This window comes from Symphalangus syndactylus, chromosome 17 (genome assembly GCF_028878055.3).
Source record: "Symphalangus syndactylus isolate Jambi chromosome 17, NHGRI_mSymSyn1-v2.1_pri, whole genome shotgun sequence".
Lineage (NCBI taxonomy): Eukaryota > Metazoa > Chordata > Mammalia > Primates > Hylobatidae > Symphalangus > Symphalangus syndactylus.
The window spans coordinates 60,379,243-60,405,895 of record NC_072439.2 but is presented as its reverse complement, the minus strand read 5'-3'; the positions used below and the strand labels follow the sequence as shown (position 1 = coordinate 60,405,895).

General features: G+C 37.3%; 1 protein-coding gene across 6 annotated transcripts in view; it reads right to left on the bottom strand.

Annotated features, from left to right (window-relative positions):
- RSRC1 (arginine and serine rich coiled-coil 1) overlaps positions 1-26,653 on the bottom strand; it is a 442,527-nt gene that overhangs the window by 182,253 nt on the left and 233,621 nt on the right. For all 6 annotated transcript variants that reach the window (XM_063620324.1, XM_063620323.1, XM_063620321.1 and 3 more), the window contains exon 6: positions 894-945. In XM_063620324.1, the coding sequence (XP_063476394.1) occupies positions 894-945 (52 nt within the window). The remainder of the gene's footprint in view (positions 1-893; positions 946-26,653) is intronic.

Below are 26,653 nucleotides of genomic sequence, written 5' to 3'. Positions count from 1 at the left end.
AAGATATCCACCATGTATAAGAGAGGACTATTGTACTACTCATTAAAACTTATTGTTTGAATAAGTTATATACATTTTTGAAGAGCACATTAAGATTCAAAGTAAAATATCAGTACTCAGAAAATATAGATCTTATATATTTTTTAAAAAATAAAGTAATGTCTATATGCAAGTGAACATGGTATCTAAAATCAAAGTCACAGCATTATAGTACCATTGAGAAATAAAATATACAGCACTTGAAGAGTACATGGTATCCAGAACATACAGTCCAGTGAGTTAGTCCAATGTAATTGGGGAAATTACTAAATGACACTGATCTCATTTTCTTTAGAACAATGAAAATCTCAACCTAAACATTACACCTTATTTAAAAAATTAAAAGGGAGGAGTTGGTCTTAAATGTAAAGTGTAAAATCATAAAATATAAAGTTATATTTTATATAAATAAAAGCCATAAAATATAAAGTTTTATGGTTTTAAACGTTAGATTTAAGACTAACTCCTCCATTTTAATTTTTCTTTCAAAAGAAAGAAAATATAAGAAAAAATCATAATCTGGGATTAGTCAAAGAATTTTTAAACACGTCACCAAAACCATAGTACATAAAAGACAAATTAATCAATTGGGCTTCATCAAAATAAAAAACTAAAACTGAAGCCAATTTTATAAATGAAAAGGTAAAGAATGACCTGTTAGCAATACACTTAGCATTATATTGCGGCAATAAATATTTCCGATAATATATGGCCATATATATAAAATCTAGATCTGATAAATTTGTGAGGATATATAAAAATAGTTTTTTTTTTTACTCATTTCTAAGCATGCTACCAGCCTACGGTTTACTTGTCACTTCTTCATTTAATAAAAGTTAATTATCAACACTTACCAGCAGCTTCAAGAACCAGCTGTAGTCTGGCTTTGGCCTGTTCAGCCGGTGGCTAAAAAAGAAAAAAAAAAAATCAACCATACGAGACATTTACAGGTCAGTTTTAATTGATGGAGTTTTAAATTAATGCATTTGTTTGCAAATATTTGGAAATTTAAAGAGCTTTAACATAATTTATATTAAAATCCATCACATCTTGCATTTGCATATATGATGCAAGAATGATAAGCTTCTTTCATTTTTTTTTCCTGGAAAAAGTTTCGCTTACTAACCAACATTGTACCAATCAGCAATAACATAATTAACTGAAATTTAATAACAAGGCAAGGCATACACATTTAACAACATATTCTTAAGTTGTGTTATTTCTTTGCACATAGAAACAGGCAAGCAATCTATGAGAATTTAAATAGCAACCTTTAAGTTCAATATTTCAGGCAAGTCCGACTCTAAAACCACTTTTCTGTTTTCCTAACTAGAATTTAAAGGAACAATTGCGATGAAGATAGGATACAATTTGGCTTATATGCTTCCGGTTCCTATGAACTGTCCTAAAATTGTTTTTTCAGTGAACCTTGATTCAATATAGTTGATAACAATGAAACTAAACTAATTTCCAGCCGGACGCAGTGGCTGACGCCTGTAATCCCAGCACTTTGAGAGGCCGAGGCAGGTGGATCACAAGGTCAAGAGATCGAGACCATCCTGGCCCAACATGGTGAAACCCCATCTCTACTAAAAATATAAAAATTAGCTGGGCATGGTGGCACGCACCTATAGTCCCAGCTACTTGGGAGGCTGAGGCAGGAGAATTGCTTGAACCCGGGAGGCTGCAGTGAGCCAAGAATGTACCACTGTACTCCAGCCTGGCAAGAAAGCAAGACTCTGTCTCAAAAGAAAAAAAAAAAAGAAAAAAAAAAGAAAAAGAAACTAAACTAATTTCCTACCAGTGACTGCACTCTGAGATTTTTGGATAACATATTAAACAACAACAACAAATTATGTCATGAATTATGTCAAGACTATGACTTTTTACTAAAGAACTGTTAAAAAAACTGTTGTCTATACTTGAGACTTCAATTCATATGTTTATAAAGTTGTCAGCAATAAACAAAATAACCCCAGTTTTATATATGAAAATAATCACTTCAAAATTAATAATTTGTGTGATACATTAGAATATTTTGCTACTTGTAAAAAGAAACCCAGCTTGAATAAAAGAATTAAATAACTGGATACAGAAAGAAGATGTTGTGCTCAGAAAAGTTTAAGAATTTGAATGGTCCTTCTGAAAAACCTATAGGAAACAAGATGGAAGAGTGGTAGATGAGACAAGTGAGGAGACTGGGAGAACCTTTTATATCACAGAACAGGGATTAAGAGACTATAGACCTGGACCAGTGGCCTGGTTTCGTAAATAAGTTTTACTGGGATATAGGCCATGCCATTTGTTTACATAGTGCCTACTGGCTTTTGTGATCAACTCAACAATAAGAGTTCATTATTTGTAGCAGGAATCTTAGGATCAGCAAAGCCTAAAATATCTATCTGGACCTTAAAGAAAAAGTGTGCCAACCCCTGCCATGGAAGATGAAGAGACTTAGAAAAATTTTAAACAAAAGGGAGATGTGATCAGATCTGCACTTTGATACATTACTCTAGCAATATTTTTGAGGACGAATTGAAAGGAATGTGTCTAGAGGCAAGGAGCTCAGTTAGGTGGCAATTAATGAATTCCAGGTGAGAGAAGGACCTGAGCTGAAACAATAGCAGAAAGGTCAAACAGGACAACACAGATTTGAGAAATATTTAATTGGTAAAATAAAAGGACTGATTGGTTATTAGAGAAGGAGGAGATGACAACCAATAAACAGCACTTTATGTGATATGTTTAAGGGAAAATGTATGTAAGCATGCTTTATAAAGTTATAAAGTATTGGAAATATGTGACATCAAATTAAAATATCAAAGCAAAATATCAACAGAAGACTGTGATATCTACTGAATATAAAAGTCATAAACTAAAATGTCTACAGGTATCAAGCCATTAATGCAATCATTTATGATGATAAATGGCAAATGACATTTGACATTAGTATCAGAAAGCACAGGGAAGTGTGGAGAACTCTGAAGCACATGCCCCAACTAAAGGAAGCAGCTGATACCCAGCACCAACTGATTGTGGTCATGCAGAAATGCAAGCCCAGGGTTATGAAATTTGTAACTTTTTCACAAGCATTTAAGTCACCATGAAAACCAGTACAGAATGTGGATAAATACAGTACTTTTAAAGGCCAGATTCAAGCAGATCCTAAGCAAGCGAAGAATTAGGAAGCATACATGTCAGAGCGTCCTTGTAAGTAGTGTCCTTTGATAGAAAAATCCTAGACATTTTACTGGTTAAGATAGTTCATTAGTAATTTTTTTTGTATTTCATAAGGAAAGATTTTTTAACAATTAATATTTAAGACAGAAAATGTATACATAATAATGTATACCCAATATTCAATAAAATATTAATAGCAATATTGTCAAAGTCTTCTACTCCATGAAATCTCCCTCTATAGAAGATCTCGTCCTCTCCACATCTATAACCATTATCTTGAAGATATAGTCACTACCATTCCTAAGGAAAGATTCTTTTTTCTTTTTTGTAAGAGATAGGGTCTCACTCTGTTGCCTAGGCTAACGTGCAGCAGTGTGATCACAGCTCACTGCAGTGTTGAACTCCTGGGCTCAAGTAATCTTCCTGCCTCAGCTCCCTGAGTAGCTAGGACTACAGGTGTGCACCACCACACCCAGCTCCTTTTTTCTGTTGTTTCATAGAGTTGGTGTCTCACCATGTTGCCCAGGTTGGTCTCAAACTCCTGGCCTCAAGCAATCCTCCCACCTAGGCCTCCCAAAGGGCTAGGACTACAGATGTGAGACACTATGCTCAGCTAGGAAAGTCTTGATGGCTAATTATAATATTTATATATTATAATTATATATTATATATAATATTTAGATATATATTTATATAATTATATAATAGTTATATATCATAATTATAATATTTATATAAATATACCTGTTAAGATATATTTATTTTTCACTAATAACTCCAACAATTTATAATACAGGATTCATATTTCAAAGACAAACAAAAACTGGAAATAACAGCAGTTTAGTAACTTGCCTCTACTTGTAAATGATGAACTAAAACTAAGACTCTGACTCCAAATCTCAGGGTCATTCTAACTAAATCACTAGGATACTCAGGAAATAAAATCAATTAATTCACATAGATATAAATGCATAATAGAGTTTTGATTCCGTTTAAAAAAAATTGTCCAAAATAATATACTTGACCCAGTAAATGAAATTTGATCCTAAAAATATGTGCCTATGCAGATATAACTTGCTAAATTTTATTTATGAAATATAGGGATGAACTCCAACTATGAGGATATATTGTTACATTGATCGAACTTTTAAAAGTAATCTGTATTTTATAAATAGTTTTACTTTGCTTAGATTTATTGCTCAAGCCTTTTTCTTGAATAGGTTGTACAGATGCAAATGTTCACTCACTTTTTGCCCATCTGCAAATAGCCTTTTCTTACTGTGACTGGTGAATAAGTTGAATGGATATAGGATTCTTGGGCTGTAGTCTTTTTCCTCTCAGTGACCTGCTCCTCAAATCTTTCGCAAGGGCTCCCTTCCATTGTTTCTAGGCTTGAGTTTGTCTCAGAAGAGGGAAAGCATCACCACAGGCCTCTTGGCTGAAACCCTCTGCGTCCCACCTGTCTATCTGCATCAGTAGCTGTCTGGCTCAGAAAAAGTAGCTCAGTTGAAGATGAAAATGAAAATGAAGAGAAGGCAGTCTGATTTATGTTGCCTTCATTGTGACTGCTATCTATAGTCATTTTTTAAAGAAAGGATTAAGGAGGAAGAAAGAAACAGAATGTAGAATTAAAAAAAATATTTTATACCAACCCATTTTTAGTTATCTATCATCACACTAGCTGGCTTAGAATGAAAATACCTTCGGGGCCTGCGTGCTAAAATTTCTAATGCTTTAGTTATTTTAGCATGTATTAGACTCCAGGATCAGTATAAATTTCATCTAAAATTCGTAAATGGTATTAATATTATTCAGAACCAGAAATTATACCTTAATGAATAAACAGTATTACCAAATACAGATGCAAAGTATATAGCAATTTCTCAAAAAAAATTTTAAACGGAGATATGTTTAAGAGCATAATGTCACAAGTACTTTATATGATAGAAACTAAATGAGAAAAAAATGTATTCCATTAAAAAACACTATTTCTGCAGACAGAAGACCATGGGAAGACAAAGACGACAGCCATCTGCAGGTCAAGAAGAGAGGCCTTAGAAGGAACCAACCCTACTAACACTTTGATCTTGAACCTCTAGTCTCCAAGACAATGAGAAAATACATTTCTAGGCTGGGCATGGTGGCTCGTGCCTGTAATCCTAGCACTTCGGGAGGCCAAGGCGGGCAGATCACTTGAGCTCACAAGTTCGAGACCAGCCTGGGCAACATGGCAAAACTCCATCTCTACAAAAAATACGAAAATTAGTCAGGCATGGTGGCATGCACCTGTGGTCCCAGCTACTTGAGAAACTGAGGTGGGAAGATAGCTTGAGCCTGGGAGGTGAAGATTGCAGTGAGCTGAGATCGCACCACTGTACTCCAGCCTAGGTGATAGAGCCAGACCTTTTCTAAAAAAAATAAATAAATAAAATAAATAAATACATATATATTTCTGTTGTTTAAGCAAAAAAACAAACAAAAACCAACACCCAACATCAATAGTACATAATTAAAGAATATCACAAAAATAGAATTACAGAGAATATAAATATGACTCCCTTAAAACATAAATGGTAGTGTTGACATTAATAGAATTAATAGAACAGTGAGAGCCTGGGCACGTGGCTCAAGCCTGTAATCCTAGCACTTTGGGAGGCCAAGGCAGGCAGATCACCTGAGGTCGGGAGTTGCAGACCAGCCTGACAAATATGGTGAAACCCCATCTTTACTAAAAATACAAAAATTAGCCGGGCCTGGTGGCACATGCGTGTAATCCCAGCTACTCAGGAGGTTGAGGCAGGAGAATCACTTGAACCTGGGAGGCAGACATTGCAATGAGCCAAGATTGTGCCACTGCACTCCAGCCTGAGTGACAGAGGGAGACCCTGTTTCAAAAAAAAAAATAGAGCAGTAAGAATAATGTAAAGTTTTAGTGTAAGTCTTTAAAGGCCATATTAAAGTTAAAACTATTATTAATAATAAAAAACGTCAGTACAGATACTGTACCATAATTTTGACTAGATAAAAGAAAACTGTAGTGCTATTAGAAATTTGTATCACATAGGGCTTAAAATTGCTAAAACTAGTAATTATTCTTTGGTGGGAGCAAAGGGGGCTGGACTACTTAACTCCATTTGTAAGCCTTAGGTTTAGAGAAGAGAAACACAAACAGTCCCATTAAAAACTGGGCAAAGAACATGAACAGAAATTTCTCAAAAGAAATACAAGTGGCCAAGAAACACATGAAAAAAATGCTCAACATTGCTAATCATCAGAGAAATGCAAATTTAAAACTACACTGAGATACCATCTTACGCCACTCAGAATAGCTATTATTAAAAAGTTAAAAAAACAACAGATGTTAGTTAACATGGATGCAGAGAAAAGGGAATGCTCATACACTGTTGATGGGGATTTAAATTAGTTCAACCTCTGTGGAAAACAATAGGAGATATCTCAAAGAAATAAAAATAGAACTACCATTCAATCCTGTAATCTCATTACCCAAAGAAAAAGAGATCATTCTATAAAAAAGACACTTGAACTTAAATGTTTATTGCAGTGCTATTTACAATATCAAAGTCATGAAACAAACCTAAGTGTCCACTTATAGTTGATTGGATAAAGAAAATGTAGTATATGTACACTATGGACTGCTATGCAGCCATAAAAAAAGAACCAAATCATGTCCTTTGCAGCAACCTAGATGAAGCTGTAGGCTATTATCTTAAGTGAACTAACAGGGAAGCAGAAAGTCAAATATCACATGTTCTCAGTTATAAGTGAAAGCCAACCTACACAAATGGTATACATGGACATAAAGACGGAGAAAACAGGCTCTAGAGATTCCAAAAGAGAGGAGGTTGGGAGGGGAGTGAGGGGTGAAAAGTTACCTACTGGGTACAATGTCCAATATGTGGATCATGACACACTAGAAGCCCGATCCCACCATTACTCTTGTAATAAACATGTAACAAAAAAGTACATGTATCCCCAAACTCTAAAATAAAAAATAATAATAAAATAATTTTAAAAAACACAAAAACTTCTAAGATTAACCAAATGATAGGTCAGTCTCATAATGGCTTGTGGAGATGACCATTCTCAATGTCTAGAGTTTTTCCTGACTCTGGATTTATTCTTATCTCTTGAATTCCTTATAAATTACTGCATGTCTAGATTCTCAAAATACTGCCAAAGCATACATTCAAAACCAGCATAATCCTTTGAGCCACCCATGAATATATATTAATGATAAGAGAGAAGCCTATCCTTATGTAAACTAGTTTACATACTAAACTATTGAAACTATTTGTTTACCTTTCTCACTTCCATTCATATTCAGCTCCCTAAACCCCTGGCCACCACTATGGAAATTCTGAAAGTTGATGAACTTAAAGCCATTCCATCTGCCAACAACACTTTTGAGGGTGTTAACGAGAGAAAAGTAGAAAGTCTGAAAGAAAAGACTGTGACTCACCTAAAAAGAACTCAAACTTCGAAACAAAATTAGATGTGCAATGTTTCAAAAAAATCGAAATTAAGATAGGGTAACAAAGAAAATTAAAATTGTTTGTAACACAGAGGATAAATGCTTGAGGGGATGGATACCCCATTTACTCTGATGTGATTATTAAGCATTGCATGCCTATATTAAAATATTTCATGTATCTCATAAATATATACACCTACTATGTAATCACAAAAATTCAAATTTTTTTTAAAAAATAAAAAAGAGAAACAACATTTGGGGTGGGCGTGGCAACTCATGCCTGTAATCCCAGCATTTTGGGAGGCTGAGGCAGGAGGACTGTTTGAAGCCATGAGTTCAAGACCAGCCTGGGCAATAAAGCAAGATCCTGTCTCTATACAACAAAACAATTAGTCAGCCATTAGTTGCACTACACATACAAGCCTGTAGTCCCAAGTTCTTGGGAGGCAGAGGCGGGAGGATTATTCGAGCCCAGGAGTTTGAGGCTGCAGTGGGCTATGATTGTGTACTGCACTCCTGCCTCCAGACAGAGTAAGACTCCATCTCAAGAAAAAAAAAAAATTAAGATCAGATTTAAGATTAGATTTAGATTTTTTGATATTGCCCTCAATTCCATAATATCATATGTTCTCTTTATACAAAAAGAATATAAAATAACCTTTAACCGACTTATAAGAGAGTAATTGGAACTTCCTGTTTGAAGAGAATGTACAGTTGAAATAACTTCACATCTCATAGGGAAATGGTGCTAGAGTACTACTGGGCCCTTTACAGAGTCTTGTCACTACATTCAATCATCCGAAATTTATTACTTTCATTTGTTCAAAAAATTTTATAAACTATGTCTTCTATATAAGGTACTGTGTTACAAGTTGAGAATAAAAAGATGAAAAGATATAGTTCCTGACTTCAAGGATCTTACAGTATAATCAGAGAGAGAGAGTCAAAATAACAATGTAAAAAAAGAAATACTATTTACTAAAATGTCTACATTGTGCCAAGCACATGTGTTACTCCTATTTTTTCCGAAAACATTTTCAGACAGCTTTATCGAGGTATAACTGAACTACAATAAAGTGTACATATTTAATATATCTGGTCTTTAAATTCAGCACACAATTAATTTGAAACTTATCCATGTTGTTATGTCTATCAACAATTCATTTTGTTTTATTGCTGGGTAGTATTCCACTGCAAGGATATACCCTAATTTCTTTATGCATTCAACTATCAGTAAATGTTCAAATTATTTCCAATTTTTGCTATTATAAAAGGTGCTAAGATTCAGGTACACATCTTTGTATAAATATGTGCTTTCATATCTCTTGGGTAAATATCTATAATTGAAATGGCTAAGTCATATGGTAAATATATCTTTAACTTTTTAAGAAACTACCAAGCTATTTCCAAAGTGTTTTTAGTATCCACCAGTAGGGTATGAGAGTTACACTTGCTCTACATCCCAACCATCACTTGGTAGAGTCAGTCTTCTTAATTTCAAAATTCTAGTAGGTATGTGGTGGTGTCTCATTGTGGTCTGTATTTCCCTAATGAATAATGGTGTTGAGCATCTTTTCATGTACTGATTATCCACATATCTTCCTTGGTAAAATGGATGTTCAAATCTTTTGCCAATTTTTATTAGATTGTTTACTCAAAATTCAGTTTCCAGAGTTCTTTAACAAAAGTAATTTATTTCATATACAGTTTGGAAATTTGATATGCAAAATCCAACTGGACTTTTGATGAAATCCCATCCATCAATTTCTTCTTCTCCTTTTTCTTTTTAAGAGGCAGGGTCTTGCTCTGTCATCCAGGCTGTAATGCAGTGGCAGGATTGTAGCTCATTGCAGCTTCTAACTCCTGGGCTCTAGGGATCTGCCTGCCTTGGTCTCCCAAGGTGCTGGGATTACAGACATGAGCCACCATACTCTGCCAATTTCCTCTTTTAGGAATCAGGCTTTTATGGTGGTGTATTTAAGAAATCTTTACCTAATCTGAAGTCACAAAGATTTGTCCTGTATTTATACCTAGAAGTTTTATAGTTTTGTTTTACATTTAATTCTATGAAGACTTTCAATTAATTTTTTAATACAGTACAAGGTATGCACTGAAAACCTTTTTTATTTGGGTACTATATATGGCTATCCAATTGTTCCAGCACCATCTGTGGAAAAGACTATCTTTTTTTCCACTCAACTGACTTTGCATTTTGCTCAAAAATCAATTTACCATACACACACACACACACACACACGATGAGTCTCTTTCTAGATTCTAATTGTGATCCACTTATCTATTTGTCAATAGTGATGCCAACACCCCACTGTCTTGATTATTATTGCTTGGTATTAATTCTTGAAATCAGATAGAGTAACTCCTCTACCTTTCTTTTTCAATGCAGTTTTGGCTCTTCTAAATCCTTTGCATTCTCAATTTTTAGAATAAAGTTGTCCTTTTTTTCTTTTTTTGTTTAAAGGCCTGTTGGGAGGATGCATGGGATTGAACCAATTCTACGTATCAATTTGAGGAGAACTGACATCTTAACATTACTAAGTTTTAGCCTGGTATATCTTTTTCCACCATTTTGACCTGCTTTATATACTTAAAGTGTACTTTTTTAAGTAAGCAGCATGTAGCTGGATCTTGCTTTATTATACAATCTGAAAAACTGTGCTTTATAATTGGAATTTTTAGACCAACATACACTTACCATAATTATTAATCTACCACACTGCAATTTACTTTTCTGCCTTCTCTTAGATTGGATTTTTTTTTTTTTTTTGAGACAGAATCTTGCTCTGTTGCCCATCTTGTTGGCACAATCTTGGCTCACTGCAACCTCTGCCTCCTGGGTTCAAGAGATTCTCTGCCTCAGCCTCCCGGGTAGTTGGGACTACAGGTGCCCAACACCACGCCCAGCTAATTTTTTTTATTTTTTTTATTTTTTAGTAGAGATGGGGTTTCACCATGTTGGCCAGGCTGGTCTCGAACTCCCGACCTCAGGTGATCCACCAGCCTTGGCCTCCCAAAGTGCTGGGATTACAGGCGTGAGCCACCGCGCCTGGCCTAGATTGGGTATTTTATAATGCTACTTTATATTCCTTGTTGGCTTATTGGCTATAACTCTTCATTATACCATTTCTTCTATACTACCAAAAACTTACAATACTCCTTTCATTTCTCCTCTCCAAGCTTCCTTAGTATTATTGTCATTGTTGTCATATATTGCAATAAACTCCACAAAACGTTGTTGTTGATGCTTTAAGAAGTTATCTTTTAAAGAGACATATTTATCCATGTGGTTAGCATTTCCTTCACTCTCTGTTCTCTTATGTCAACCCAGGTTTTCATCTGGTGTCATTTTCCCTAATGCTAAAAGGGCACCCTGTGATATTTCTTGTGGTACAGATTATTTGGTGATGAGTTATTTCAGTTTTTGTATGTCTTTTTAAAAATATTCATTTGGCCTACATTTTTGAAAGAAATTATCTCAAGGTATAGAATTCAAATTTTATAAAACTTTTCTTTTGGTATTTTAATGATGTTACTTTACTGTCTGTGGTTTGCATTGTTTCCAATGAAAAATCTGCTTTCATACCTATTTGCATTCCTCTATGCATAATAATAAGTATATATTTCTCTCTGTTTTTAAGATTTTCCTTTCCATAACTGGTTTTAAAAAGTATTTTGATTATGATATGACTTGATGTAATTTCATTCATCTTTTTATTTTTATTTTTTTGAGACGGAGTCTCGCTCTGTCGGCTAAGCTGGAGTGCAATGGCACTATCTCAGCTCACCACAATCTCAGCCTCCTGGGTTCAAGCAATTCTCCTGCCTCAGCCTTCCAAGTAGCTAGGATTACAGGCGCATTGCACCATGTCCGGCTAATTTTTTTATATTGGTAGAGACGGGGTTTTACCACGTTGGCCTGACCTCAAGTGATCTACCCATCTCAGCCTCCCAAACTGCTGGGATTACAGATGTAAGCCACCGTACCCAGCCTCATTCATCTTTTTTTGTGTGTTTGGGGTTCACTGAGCTTCTTGGGTCTCTTGGTTTATAGTTTTTATCAAATTTGGAAAATTTCCAGTCATTATTCATTCTTCTCTTTTTCTGCTGCTTCCCTTCCTTTCCTTTGGCAACTCCATGTATATTGTATGGTTGGCTACTTAAAGTTGTACCACAACTCACAAATGCTCTTCATTTTTAAGCCTTCCTTTTCTCTCTAGTTTCATTTTGGATAGTTCTTTTGCTAAGTCTTCCAGCTCACTAATCCATTTTCTACAATGTATCATATCCCCTAATCTCATCCAGTGTATTTTTCATTTCAGCTGTATAGCCTTCGTGTCTAGAATTTTGTGTGTTTTTTTAAATAGTTTCCATGTCTCTACTTAATATGTTCACTCTTTCTGGTATGGCTCTCTGATCAGGTGCAATACAGTTATAATAACTCTATTAATAATGTCCTTGTCTACTAAATCTATCACTGTGTCAATTCTGGGTCAGTTTCACCTGATTTTTCTCTTTAACATATGGTGTATTTTCTTGCTTTCTCTTTAATATATATTTTCTTGCATTTGGTCATTTTTGATAGGATGTCAGACATTTTTTTGTGTCAGTGCCGGATATTTTTGTATTCCTATAAGTAGACTTGGAATTTTGTTCTAGGACACAGTTAAAGTACTTGGAAAGTAGTTTGATCCCTTCGCATCCTGCTTTGTTAGGCAGGACCAGAACAGCTTTACATCTGTAATTTCCCCCCACTATTAAGGGAAGATGGTTTTTATACTCTATTTAAACACCACAAAGGTTGCTGAGAACAGGAACTGTTTGTGAGTACCAGTTATTGTTCCCACTAATCATTTTAGGTGGCTATTTCCCAAGCTTCAGTTTCCTCTTATGCATGTACTGATTAGTAGTCTGCTAAATACTCAAGGGGCACTCTGTGACGATCTCTTGCAGCTCACTCCTCTCAGGTAACTTGTTCTGTGAATCCCAGATGCTTTGGCCTTCCTGGTCTCACAGCTCCATCTTCTCAACTCAAGGAGACCACTAGGCTCTGACTGGGTTTCTCCTCTTTGTAGCATGATCTAGAAACTTCCTCTAGCCAGTAAGTTGAGGCAATCATAGGAATCACCTCATTTTTTTCCCATCTTTCAAGAATCATCATACTTCATATTTGATGCTCACTGTCTCGAGAGCTGTTTTTTCAAATATTTTGTCCAGGTTTTTAGTTGTTTCAAGAAGGAGAATAAATCTGATTCTTGTTATTCCATCGTGACTGGAAGCTGCAGTCTATTATTTCTTTTAATACTAACAACAATCTTGTGAAGGAAAATAACTTGCCGAAAGTCACATAGCCATGCATGTTAATAAAAATATATTATCTCTATGCATTGGTCTGTTTTCATGCAGCTGATAAGGACAAACCCGAAACTGGGAACAGAAAGAGGTTTAACTGGATTTATGGTTCCACATGGCTGGGGAGGCCTCAGAATCACGGCGGGAAGTGAAAGGCACTTCTTACATGGTGTTGGCAAGAGAAAAATGAGAAGGAAGCAAAGGCAGAAACCCCTGATAAACTCATCAGATCTCGTGAGACTTACTATCACAAGAATAGCACAGGAAAGACTGGCCCCCATGATTCAATTACCTCCCCCAGGATCCCTCCCACAACATGTGGGAATTCTGAAAGATACAATTCAAGTTGAGATTTGGTGGGGACACAGCCAAACCATATCATTCTGCCCTGGCCCCTCCAAATGTCATGCCCTCACATTTCAAAACCAACCATGCCTTCCCAATAATACCCCAAAGTCTTAACTCGTTTCGGCATTAACCCAAAAGTCCACAGTCCAAAGTCTCATCTGAGACAAAGCAAGTTCCTTCCGCCTATAAGCCTGTAAAATCCAAAGGAAGCTAGTTAGTTCCCAGACACAATGTGGGTACAGGTATTGGGTAAATATAGCCATTCCAAATGGGAGACAACTGGCCAAAAGAAAGGGGTTACAGGGCCCATGCAAGTCCGAAATCCAGCGGGGCAGTCAAACTTTAAAGTTCCAAAATTATCTCCTTTGACTCCAGGTCTCAAATTCAGATTACGCTGATGCAAGAAGTGGGTTCCCATGGTCTTGGGCAGCTCCACCTCTGTGACTTTGCCTGGTACAGCCTCCCTCCCGGCTGCTTTCATGGGCTAGCATTAAGTGACTGTGGCTTTTCCAGGCACACGGTTCAAGCTGTCGGTAGATCTACGATTCTGGGGCCTGGAGGATGGTGGCCCTCTTCTTACAGATCTACTAGGCAGCACCCCATTAGGGACTCTGTGTGAGGGCGCCAACCCCATATTTCCCTTCTGCACTGCCCTGGCAGAGGTTCTCCATGAGGGCCCTGCTCCTGCAGCAAACTTTTGCCTGGGCATCCAAGCGTTTCCAAACATCTTCTGAAATCTAGGCGGAGGTTCCCAAACCTCAATTTGTGACTTCTGTGCACCTGCAGGCTTAATAACACCTGGAAGCTTCCAGGGCTTGGGGCTTCCACCCTCTGAAGCTACAGCCCAAGCTGTACATTGGCTCTTTTCAGCATAGGGACCTGGGCCTGGCCCACGAAACCACTTTTTCCTACTGGGCCTCTGGGCCTGTGATGGGAGGGGCTGCCATGAAGTTCTCTGATATAGCCTGGAGACATTTTCCCCATGGTTTTGGGGATTAACATTAGGCTCCTTGCTACTTATGTAAATTTCTGCAGCCAGCTTGAATTTCTCCCCAGAGAATGTTTTTTTCTATTGCATAGTCAGGCTGCAAATTTTCTGAACTTTTATGCTCTGTTTCTCTTTTAAAACTGAATGCCTTTAACAATACCCAAGTCACCTCTTGAATGCTTTGCTGCTTAGAAATTTCTTCCACCAGATACCCTAAATCATCCACAAATCTCTAGGGCGGGGGAAAAATGCCGCCAGTCTCTCTGCTAAAACATAACAAGAGTCACCTTTGCTCCAGTTCTCAACAAGTTCCTCATCTCCATCTGTGACCACCTCAGCCTGGATTGTATTGTCTGTATTGCTATCAGCACTTTGGGCAAAGCCATTCAACAAGTCTCTAGGGAGTTCCAAACTTTCCCACATTTGCCTCCACATGAGGTACTGTTCCAGCCTCTGCCTGTTACCCAGTTCCAAAGTCGTTTCCATGTTTTCAGGTATCTTTTCAGCAACGCCCCATTCTATTGGTACCAATTTACTGTATTAGTCCGTTTTCAAACTGCTAATAAAGACATACCCGAAACTGGGAACAGAAAGAGGTTTAATTGGTCTTACAGTTCCACATGGCTGGGGAGGCCTCCAAATCATGGTGGGAGGCAAAAGCCACTTCTTTTTTTTTTTGTCTTTCTTTTCTTTTTCTTTTTTTGAGATGGAGTCTTGCTCTGTTGCCCAGGCTGGAGTGCAGTGGCATGATCTCAGCTCACTGCAACCTCCGCCTCCCGGGTTCAAGTGATTCTCCTGCCTCAGCCTCCTGAGTAGCTAGGACTACAGGTGTATGCCACCATGCCCAGCTAATTTTTGTATTTTTAGCAGAGCCAGGGTTTCACCATGTTGGTCAGGCTGGTCTTGAACTCCTGACCTCGTAATTCATCCACCTCAGCCTCCCAAAGTGCTAGGATTACAGGTGTAAGCCACCACACCCGGCCAGGCAGCAGCAAGAGAAAAATGAGGAGGAAGCAAAAGCAGAAACCCCTGATAAACTCATCAGATCTCATGAGACTTATTCACTATCACGAGAATAGTACAGGAAAGACCAGCCCCCATGATTCAATTACCTCCCCCTGGATCCCTCCCACAACACGTGGGAATTCTGGGAGATACAATTCAAGTTGAGATTTAGTGGGGACACAGCCAAACCATATCACTCTACATATAAATCTATACGTTGCCTTTGTCTCCACAACTGCCTGTTCCTAGCTAATGAGTGTTCTTTCAAAGCTCAGCTCAAGTAACATCACTTTCAGAAAATCTCATCAGTTTTAGCTTATTTTCTCCCTAACTCTCTTCCTGATGATTACAATTTCCTGTTCTGTGTTCCTGTAATGCCCTGGGGAAACATGTATCAGCACACTTACCATTTTCAGTTTAATTAATCATTCTGTTGTCTGTCTTTTCTACCAGGCTATAAGCTTTTTGAAAGCAACCATTGTCTTATATCTCCGTATCATTAGCACCTAGGACAGTGCCTGAAATACAGTTGGTGATCAGTAAGTATATATTTGAAATAAATTTCCTTGTAAACTTTAAAATCCTCCTTAGTGTCATACATAATTTACTTTTGAATTATCAATTTCACTGAAATCTATCTCTTAGGAAGGATTCGTCCAATTCAAAGAGCTAGATGTTTGAGGGAATGATAATGGTGTAAGAGAAATTACAACACGTGGTAATAATAAACCACATAATCTACATTATAAATAATAATTAACCAAACTATTTGGTAATACAATGGCAATTCTTAAAGTGATCTCATGAGTTCCAAATGCACATAAATGATAACTTCTATGTGCCATATCTTTCCCAGACAACGTGACAGACATTCCTGAAATAGAACATTAGCTGCCTAAAAAATATAGTATCATTTTTGAAAAAATATAATAGCTATTATTTATCATATGCTTATAATGTTCCAGATCCCATGCTAAACATTTTACATACCTCATTTAACAAAATTCTCACAACATTCCTAACAAGGCAGGCATTCTTAATGCTATCTTTTAGAGGAAGAATAAATTACCTTAAATGACTAAGCTGACAAGGTGGCAGAACTTGAATTTTAATTCAGATCACAAAATCTAAGCCTTAGCAATACTACACTGCTTACAACAGCTTGAGATCCATTTGCTCATTAACTTTCATAAGGAAAAAAGATAAACCTAGTCATTTTTAATTGCCAGAAAAGACTATGCAGAGTTAAAACTAAATTCCCTTTAGTCTTTGGGTGCTACCCTTAATGGCCTTAAAGGTGGTGAGCACCATCTAAAAAGCTAATTTTAATCACGCTTTCTCAGATGCACAACTTTAAAAAAATACTAAACATATTTGCAGTATAGGTACTGTGCAGTTTCCTTTAAAGTAAATGTAATCTCACTATGACAGACACACATATCAACAGCTTATCATATTTCTAGCTATATTTCATTTTAACAGTTACTATAATTCTATCTCTTAGGATCAAGGTCTAAGCTAGAGATATTACAAATAGCTCAAAAGTAGATTTATCTTGCCTCTAGAACTTTGTACCAAGTTAAAACCAAAAGAAGAAAAGAAAAAAACCCAAGAACATGTTTTCCATTCTTGATAGCAAATTCATCTTAAGAGTTTTATCAAACATTTTCTCTAAACAGTTTAAGGGGTTTGCAAAAAAAAAAAAAGTTATATAATAGCTGTCTTTATTAAAAACCGAGAAAGATGCCATTTTATATATGTATTTCATAGATGAGGATGTTAAACTGTAAAGGTGAAACTGAACCAAAGGTTACAACATCCTTGAGGACTTGCTTGAGAGCCCATATTCATGATCCAATACTATTACCTGCTCAGTGATGCTGCTTGTGTACTAAACAAATACATAGCCATACAAAAGCCTCAGCATCTAATGAATTAAGAGCTGACTTAAAAATTTAGAATAATAATTCAATCTACCACAGATTTTGTACAGATTAAATGTAATCCTTCTCCATGTAATCATCATAAAATGAAAACTCAGTAAAGCGTTAGCTATTAAATTATTTCAGATTTTTGGAGAGAAGTGCTTCATGAGGGAATAGTGAAGGTAAGATTTGACATCGAGGCTACCTGTTTAGCTAGGAGAATCGATAGCATAGCTACTAAGTAAGGTTCAGCCAGGATGAGATAGGTTTTAGAACCCAGGAAGAACTTAACATAATGGAGATATCTTGTTTAGGTCAAAATTGACCCCGATGGACAGGTTCAGTGCTAACAACATGTTAAGAATACAGAAAGGGAAGAAAGGGAAACTAATAATTATTCTAACCACCTCTCCAGCAATGCCTATTCTGGATAATTTGTACCCACTATGATCACAGATTTGCAGGAACTCATCATCATTTCCCTATTATGTATGTAAAGAGATGGAAGCTCAGCATTAAGAAGCAAGGGCCATGCGCCCACACAGCATTTCAGAGCAGCTCTCAGATTGGCAGTTCTCCCTGTCCTGTTACTTAGCCTGAGACTCTCTTACCCCATGCTTTGTACAAAGATTAAAATGCTGATGTGGGACTGGGGACAGAAAAAAGGGATCACATGAGACTGATTTTAGTTGGAAGTCCAGATGATGAATGTCTTCATGATAGCAAGGACTTCTGCAGCCCCACTCAGGAGGAAGGAGGTGGAATGAGGATGTGGAATGAGGATGTGGAATGTCTTCGCTCTCTGCGTGGGAAGCGGGACACTCCTACAACTTCCTGCAGGTCTTTCTCACATGGCAGAGGACCTGTTCTTCATAAGAGCAGCACTGGTGAGGCCAGGGAGACTGTTTAGACACAGGATCATAAATGTGGTTCTTCTCACCCTACTTTGTCTTGGGTCCTATCCATGCCAGATAACTCAGGCACAGAAGGGAAATCTCCCCCCACCTCTTATCACGGCTATGCCGGGCTCCATGATTTCATCTAACAAGTCTGTAAGTATCCTGGTCAAGGGCCATCAGAAACCGAAACACATGGGATATGTAAAGTGGAAAGTCCTGAGCCCTCCAACAGAAATAAATGAGTGTGGGAAGATGAACAAAAGGAATATCACAAAGATGCTGCCAAACAGGTCAGGGCTGTACCACTGTTCAGGGCTGTACCACTGTTACTATTGAAGCAAAGACAACTAGTCTGAGTGAAGCTCTGAAGCTGGTAATGACCACAGTTTATGACAAACTCTTTCTCTCAATCATGCCAGGCACTGAGGTGGCATCACGAGAGAATATGAAGTTGCAATGTTTCTCAAAATTTGAATTTGGTTTATTTATTCTCACCAAATAAGATGGATTTCACACCACCAAGAAAGAACCAAAGGCAATGAACATCCCAGGGCGATGAACACAAGGATGTCTTCCTCATGAATAATGTCACCTCCACATGGGCAGGGACCTACAGATGCTTCAGTGTCATGAGGAATGACCCCAGTGTGTGGTCTCACCCCAGTGACCCTCTGGAGCTGGGGGTCAAAGAATTTCCTGGCAATCCCGTAGAGCCCAGCTATTCAACTGCCCTACCTCACAACCAAAGCCTCCCAGAGGAACCCCAGAACATTATGACTGGCATCCCCACCTCACCCTCATCTTCATCCTCCACCACTGCAAAACCAAAAGCAATGCTGCCAGGAAAGAAAGGCAGCCAGGGGCTGGACCAATGAATGGAGAGGCCTCTGAAGCTGTAGGACCATAGGATGTTATCTGTTCCCAGCCGACCTGCAGTGCCCTTACCCAGAGGACAACTGTAGCATCTTCCTCATTGCCCAGGCAGGCATAGACAAGTGAGTAGGCAAAATTTGCCCAAAGATAAGTGATGTGTCAGTGCACAGCATATCATTTGGGCAGTGGAGCTTACAGTTGCAGATTAAATGAGTCCTCCTCTGGAATTGCTGCTTCTAAATCTCTGGCAGTCAGCCTGACTGAGAGGATGCTACTGTGCACTTAATCTAGAGGCCTCAAGAATAAAGTTCCAGAATCTCTACTATCATTGCCCAATAACTCCCAAGACCCTTCCAAAGGTATCAAAAGAACGATATGGCAATTTTTCATAGATTCTAATTGTTCATCAATTAAACAAATTACCTTGGAAAAAAAAACAAAACACCAAACACACAGCTGTATTTATTATTTACAAATTATCTATGGCTCCAAGTGGCAGAATTGAGTACTTGCGATAGAGATTACATGGCCCATAAATCCTAAATCTGGCCCTTTATAAAAAACAGGCTGACCCATGATCTAGACTACTATTGACTCCAAATCTAGACTTTTGCAGCTATATCCTTTCTACTCATCCTTTCCATTCCATATACAGCTGCTAAAGTTATCTTCACAAAGCAAGGCTCCAATTTAGTTTTTACCTTAAAAAATACCTCAATGACCCTCCACTGCTTCCAGAATTAAGCATAAACTTATCACTTTAATTTTCAATGCTATCAATAATATCCCAAGCTTATTCTTTCACTGTCATTTTTTAACCATTTTCATACTCATAGCCAACTTTTCAGCAATACATGGTCTTTCACTACTTCTCAACTAGGCCCTGCATTTTCCTCCCTCTGCTTTCACTCATGCCAAACCCTCTACTTGGAATTTCCTTCGTGTCCAGTCATTCTTAGTTATAAAAATGCTGAAATTCCTCCATCTTTCTCTACCTCCACCTTGGTTGGTTGGATACAGTATGGTCTGCTTCACAGTTCACAGAATATTCAAAATCTTTATTAAAAAATGCTACAGACTGCCACCTCTCTATTCTTGCAAAATGAGTACCGTCTCCATTTCTTAGTTTCCTTTATTCCTAGTCCTAGCTTTGGAGCCTCAATACCGAAACCAACTTTTAATAGAAGTTAAGGCTTAGATTTGGAAAGGAAACAGTATTATACAAAAGTTAAGTAGATGAAATAGAAAATTCCATTCTGTGGAGCCAAGGTAGGCAAAGAGATAGGAAAAAACTGGCCATTTTAATGCAAGTTTAGAAGCAAACAGGAAATGGAAGAAACAACAGACCAAATCACAATGTATTTGTAATGGCTACACATTATGCCACTAAGCAGAAATGTTTAAAATTCCCCTGTTAGTGGCTGGGCGCAGTGGCTCATGATTGTAATCCCAGCACTTTGGGGGGGCTGAGGTGGGCAGATCACGAGGTCAGGAGATCGAGACCATCCTGGCCAACATGGTGAAACCCTGTCTCTATTAAAACAAAACACACACACACACACACACACACTAGCTGGGTGTGGTGGCATGTGCCTATAATCCCGGCTAATTGGGAAGCTGAGGCAGGAGAATCCCTTGAACCAGGGAGTCGGAGGTTGTAGCGAGCTGAGGTTGCACCACTGCACTCCAGCCTGGCAACAGAGTGACTTCATCTTAAAAAAAAAAAAAAAAAAAAAAATTCCCCTGTTAGAAATTGAGACCTTTTTAAAATAGCTAAACCAAGAGATTCTCCCATAAAAGCAAGAAATTAAAGCTTTTAATATGTATCAGTTATTTATGACATTAGACCTCTATAAAATTTTAAAATAATTTCACACAAAACTAGTTATTTTTACTAATACTTTTAGACATGACACAGAGGTTAAAATAAAATTAGACTCAATAACAGTTGTTTATACTTTAAAAGGTAAAGTTCAAATAATTTCAAAGGTTCCTAAATTTTTTCTAAAATGAAAAGGTATGTGGTGGTATAATAAAAATAAACTTTCTATAGTCTTAAACACTGCTTTAGTATCTTCTTTTATTTAGCATCTTTATAGCCTTCTTTTTTTGCTACCATAATTTTAAGTATGAGCACATTTTTTAGTCCATAAATATTAACATTTCAGGATGTTCTAGAAAACGCGTTATTTTAAACAATTATATAAACGTCTTTCCTGACCCTTTTATGATTCAGTTTAAAATAATACTTCCCACTTTTTAAATCCTCCTGTAGTGTTGCAATAGTTATTTGTAAGAAACCCATTCTCTGTGCTACTTTTCTTTCAACTTCTTTATTTTGTCTCCCTTTGTATGACTGCTGGAAAGGGAATGGTGTTCTCCTGCAGCACCAATTACCTGGAACAGTCTACCTATCTCTCTCTTGGCTTTACAGACTTCACATAGATTTTTAATTCCCTTGACAAAACCTTCTGTGTTTTTATTCCAAGTTATAATTTCTATCTTTGAATGCAGTTACTTTATTTTGCCTCTGATAGAGCTTTCAAATTTACTTTTTTGAAGCTTTGTCCTCACTCAATGAAAAGTGCTAGAAGTACTAGAATTTTTTTTACAATACGTTTTGTCCTAAAAAATATACTAAATATTGAGCTGTCTGAACCGATGTGTTCAAAATATACACTAATACAGATTAACCAACTAAAAAAGATCAAATACATGCTTTATTTCATGCTACTATAAATGTGTTACAAAAAATAATTTTATTTGAATACTGTACTGAGAGATTTTTCTAGATGGAATATTTGCAAAGAGGGCATGTTTCATAGTAATCATCAGTTTTATATGGTAGGAAAAAAGGCAAAACACAAAAGATTAATTGGATGTCAGAAGAACTGCATTCTAAAATTGACTGAGGGCTTTGGTTTCCTTATCTATGCAAGTGTGCTCATCACGATGTTTCTAAAAACAAAAAAACCTTTGGGAGGCCGAGGTGGGCGAATCATGAGGTCAGGAGATTGAGACCATCCTGGCTAACATGGTGAAACCCCGTCTCTACTAAACATACAAAAAATTAGCTGGGTGCGGTGGTGGGCACCTGTAGTCCCAGCTACTCGGGAGGCTGAGGCAGGAGAATGGCGTGAACCGTGGAGGCGGCGCTTTCAGTGAGCCGAGATAGCGCCACTGCAGTCCGGCCTGGGTGAAAGAGCGAGACTCTGTCTCAAAAACAAAACAAAACAAAACAAAACAAAAACAAAAACAAAACAAAACAAAAAAAAAACAAAAAAGCATCCCTAAGAGAAAAATGGTTAAATAAATTATGGTCCAAATCCATGATGGAAGTAGCATAATAGTCAATTTTTCAAATGTAAAGATATTTAGTAACATGCAGAAATGTTAACATTACATTTTTTAAAAATTACAAAACTATGTAAAATGATCCAGATTTGTAAAAAAAAAAAAAATTCAAAATAATATGCTATCATAGAAAAATACATAGCAAAATGGTAATAATTTTTCTTTTTCTTTTTTATCCTTAATCCTATCTGTTTTCTAAGTAAAATTCGACTGGATGAATCAGGGAAAAACAGGTATTATGATAAAAGGAAAAAATCTTTAAAAGATGAGGAAAATACTAAATTAAAAATTTTGAAGTTTATAAGTAAGTACAAAGTATGTTTATATCACACATTTTCATAAAAAGAGTCTCCCTATTTAAGAAATATTTAAGTTTTGCAAGAAATATTTAAGTTTTGCCTGTAATCTAACTTTTGACACCCACTCCTGCTCCTACCATGAGGTTAGAGATTTATTTTGTTAAGAGGTGAAATTTATAATGAATAAATGTACTAGTTTTTTTGCCCCATGAGACCTTGAATCAATAACTGGCTCAAGTAATAAGTGAAAATGATACAGATGATCAAACACTGATGTTTTAGTTGACATTAGTATAATCACAAAACCACTTCACAATTCATCATAACTAATGATCTCTACTTCAGGAAAGTCCAAAACTATGGGTGTTGTTAGTTATGATTAAAAAGTATTGGCAGAAACTTGATTGCTAATTTATGATGGTATATTTCTTTTAAAATTCTAATGTAGAGCCAAAGTAAGATAAATATATATAATGAATACATTATATCTTGGGCTTTCATTCTAAAACAATCAGAGATCCCTCTCTCTTTCTTGCTAGCCTCTTTGTGACTCCTCTTTGCTGACCTAAAAAATGACGTAAATTAAGTTCTACTTTTATTTATGAAATTTGCTACATTAATAACAGTATATAATCAAAAGTACTGCTTTATGTACTTTAAAAGACATATATTATAAAAGGGCAACTAAATAATATACTAATATGGTAGTGTAGGAATGATAATCCAACTCTTTACCACATGATTAACTCCCACTCATACTTAAAAAAAAAAAAAAGACTACTATACCAAAATGAAAAAAAATATGTAATCTTATTCAGGTTTTTTGCATATATTTTGTTTTTTATCTGTTAGGCCATGAGGAACAAAATAATCCAATAAGGAAAATGAATACACTTCAAAAAAACTTCAAGGTTAAACTATATGAAATACTGATACTTCATTATATGTTAACTATAAAAGTGGCAAGTTCATTTGTGGTTCAAACTAACAGAATAAGAATTCACATGGGAGAAGGGCTGAATTTTCAGGCTTAGAAGTAACAGAAGAAATCACAAAGAAAAAAAAACCAACAGATTTGACTACATAAAAATATTCAATTTTATATAATAAGTATCTAGCAACACAGAACTAAAATAAAATGGCAAAACAGTGACAATAAATTTATTAGTAACAAATTTAACCAAGTTAATAGCTTCATTCAAAAAAAGTTCTTGTAATTTTACAACAAAATCACTAATTCTTAAAAGAGAACAAAAAAGCGTAAGAAACTCACATGCACAAAAGACTACTAGTCAAGCTCTCTCCTCAAATTTCTCTCGTAGAATTCACTATGCCATTATTAAAATATGTAAATGTGAAAAATATAAATGACAGCTAATTCTAGCCAATGATGTTGATATGGTTTGGCTGTGTGTCCCCCCCCACACCCTTCGCACCCAACCCCAAATCTCAAATTGTAGCTCCCATAATTCCCAAGTGTTGTGGGAGGGACCCAGCGGGAGATAATTGAATCATGGGGGCAGGGCTTGTGATAATGAATAAGTCTCACGAGATCTAATTGGTTTTACAAAGGGGAATTCCCCTGCACATGCTCTCTGTATTGTCTGCTGCCATGTGAGACGTGACTTCGCTCCTACTTTGTCTTGTGCTCTGATTGTGAGGCCTCCCCAGCCATGTGGAGTTGTGAGTCCATTAAATCTTTTTTTTTTTTTTTTAATAAGTTACCCAGTCTCAGGTAGGTCTTTATTAGCAGCATGAGAACAGACTAATACAGATGCATACTTCATTAGTGGTATTGTAAATTGTTATAATATTTATAGAAAGCAATTTAAAATTATGTGAATGGAGCCCTTCAAGTACTCATACTCCTTGAGTACATTTCCAATTTGGGGACCTAGAGAAAATATTTAAAACATGGAAAAGCTAAGAACATTCAGATATTCAGAAAATTCTTTAGAAGAGCAAAGATCAAAAAATAACCTAAATCTCCAACAATAAAGAACTTGTTAGGTCACTCTACTTAATGAGATATAGTGTACCTATTGAAAACAATGACAATGTTAACATGAAAAGGTGTCCAAAATTGCCTACCGTCCAGAAAATGGCAGGGTACTATATATTAAGAACATTTAAAATATTCATACCCTTTGACAAAGGATTTTCATTTTAAGAATCTATCCTAATGCAATTATTTAAGATACATACAAAAATCTGTGCACAGAAAATTAGCAAGATGGCCAAACAGGAACAGCTCCAGTCTACAGCTCCCGGGGTGAGCGATGCAGAAGACGGGTGATTTCTTCATTTCCAACTGAGGTACTGGGTTCATCTCACTGGGGCTCATCAGACAGTGGGGGCAGGACAGTGGGTGCAGTCTACCTAGTGTGAGCTGAAGCAGGGCCAGGCATCGCCTCATCTGGGAAGTGCAAGGGGTGAGGGAATTCCCTTTCCTAGTCCAGGGAAGGGGTGACAGACGGCACCTGGAAAATTGGGTCACACCCACCCTAATATTGCGCTTTTCCAAGGGTCTTAGCAAACGGCACACCAGGAGATAATATCCCACGCCTGGCTCAGAGGGTCCAAAGCCCACAGAGCCTTGCTCACTGCTAGCACAGCAGTCTGAGACCGAACTGCAAGGCAGCAGCGAGGCTGGTGGAGGGGTGCCCGCCATCGCTGAGGCTTGAGTAGGTAAACAAAGCAGCCCAGAAGCTCGAAATGGGTGGAGCCCACCTCAGCTCAAGGAGGCCTGCCTGACTCTGTAGACTCCACCTCTAGGGGCAGGGCATAGCCAAACAAAAGGCAGTAGAAACCTCTGCAGACTTAAATGTCCCTGTCTGACAGCTTTGAAAAGAGTAGTAGTTCTCTCAGCACGGAGTTTGAGATCTGAGAATGCTCAGACAGCCTCAAGTGGGTCCCTGAAATCCAAGTAGCCTAACTGGGAGGCACCCCCCAGGAGGGGCAGCCCGACACCTCATACAGCCGGGTACCCCTCTGAGATGAAGCTTCCAGAGGAACGATCAGGCAGCAACATTTGCTGTTCAGCAATATTCACTGTGCTGCAGCCTCTGCTGCTGATACCCAGGCAAATGGGCTGGAGTAGACATGTAGCAAACTCCAACAGACCTGCAGCTGAGGGTCCTGACTGTTAGAAGGAAAACTAAGAAACAGAAAGGACATCCACACCAAAACTCCATCTGTAGGTAACCAACATAATCAAGACCAAAGGTAGATAAAACCACAAAGATAGGGAAAAAACAGAGCAGAAAAGCTGAAAATTCTAAAAATCAGAGCACCTCTCCCCCTTCAAAGGAACGTAGCTCTTCACAAGCAACAGAACAAAGCTGGATGGAGAATGACTTTGATGAGTTGAGAGAAGAAATCTTCAGACGATCAAACTTCTCAGAGCTAAATGAGTAAGTTCGAACCCTACGCAAAGAAGCTAAAAACCTTGAAAACAGATTAGATGAATGGCTAACTAGAAAAACCAAAGTAGAGAAGTCCTTAAATGACCTGATGGAGCTGATAACCATGGCACGAGAACTACGTGACAAATGCACAAGCTTCAGTAGCCGATTTGATCAATTGGAAGAAAGGGTATCAGTGACGGAAGATCAGCTGAATGAAATGAAGTGAGAAGAGAAGCTTAGAGAAAAAAGAGTAAAAAGAAATGAATAAAGCCTCCAAGAAATATGGGACTATGTGAAATGACCAAATCTACTTCTGATTGGTGTACCTGAAAGTGACGGGGAGAATGGAACCAAGATGGAAAACACTCTTCAGGATATTATCCAGGAGAACTGCCCCAGTCTAGCAAGGCAGGCCAACATTCAAATTCAGGAAATACACAGAATGCCACAAAGATAATCCTCGAGAAGAGCAACTCC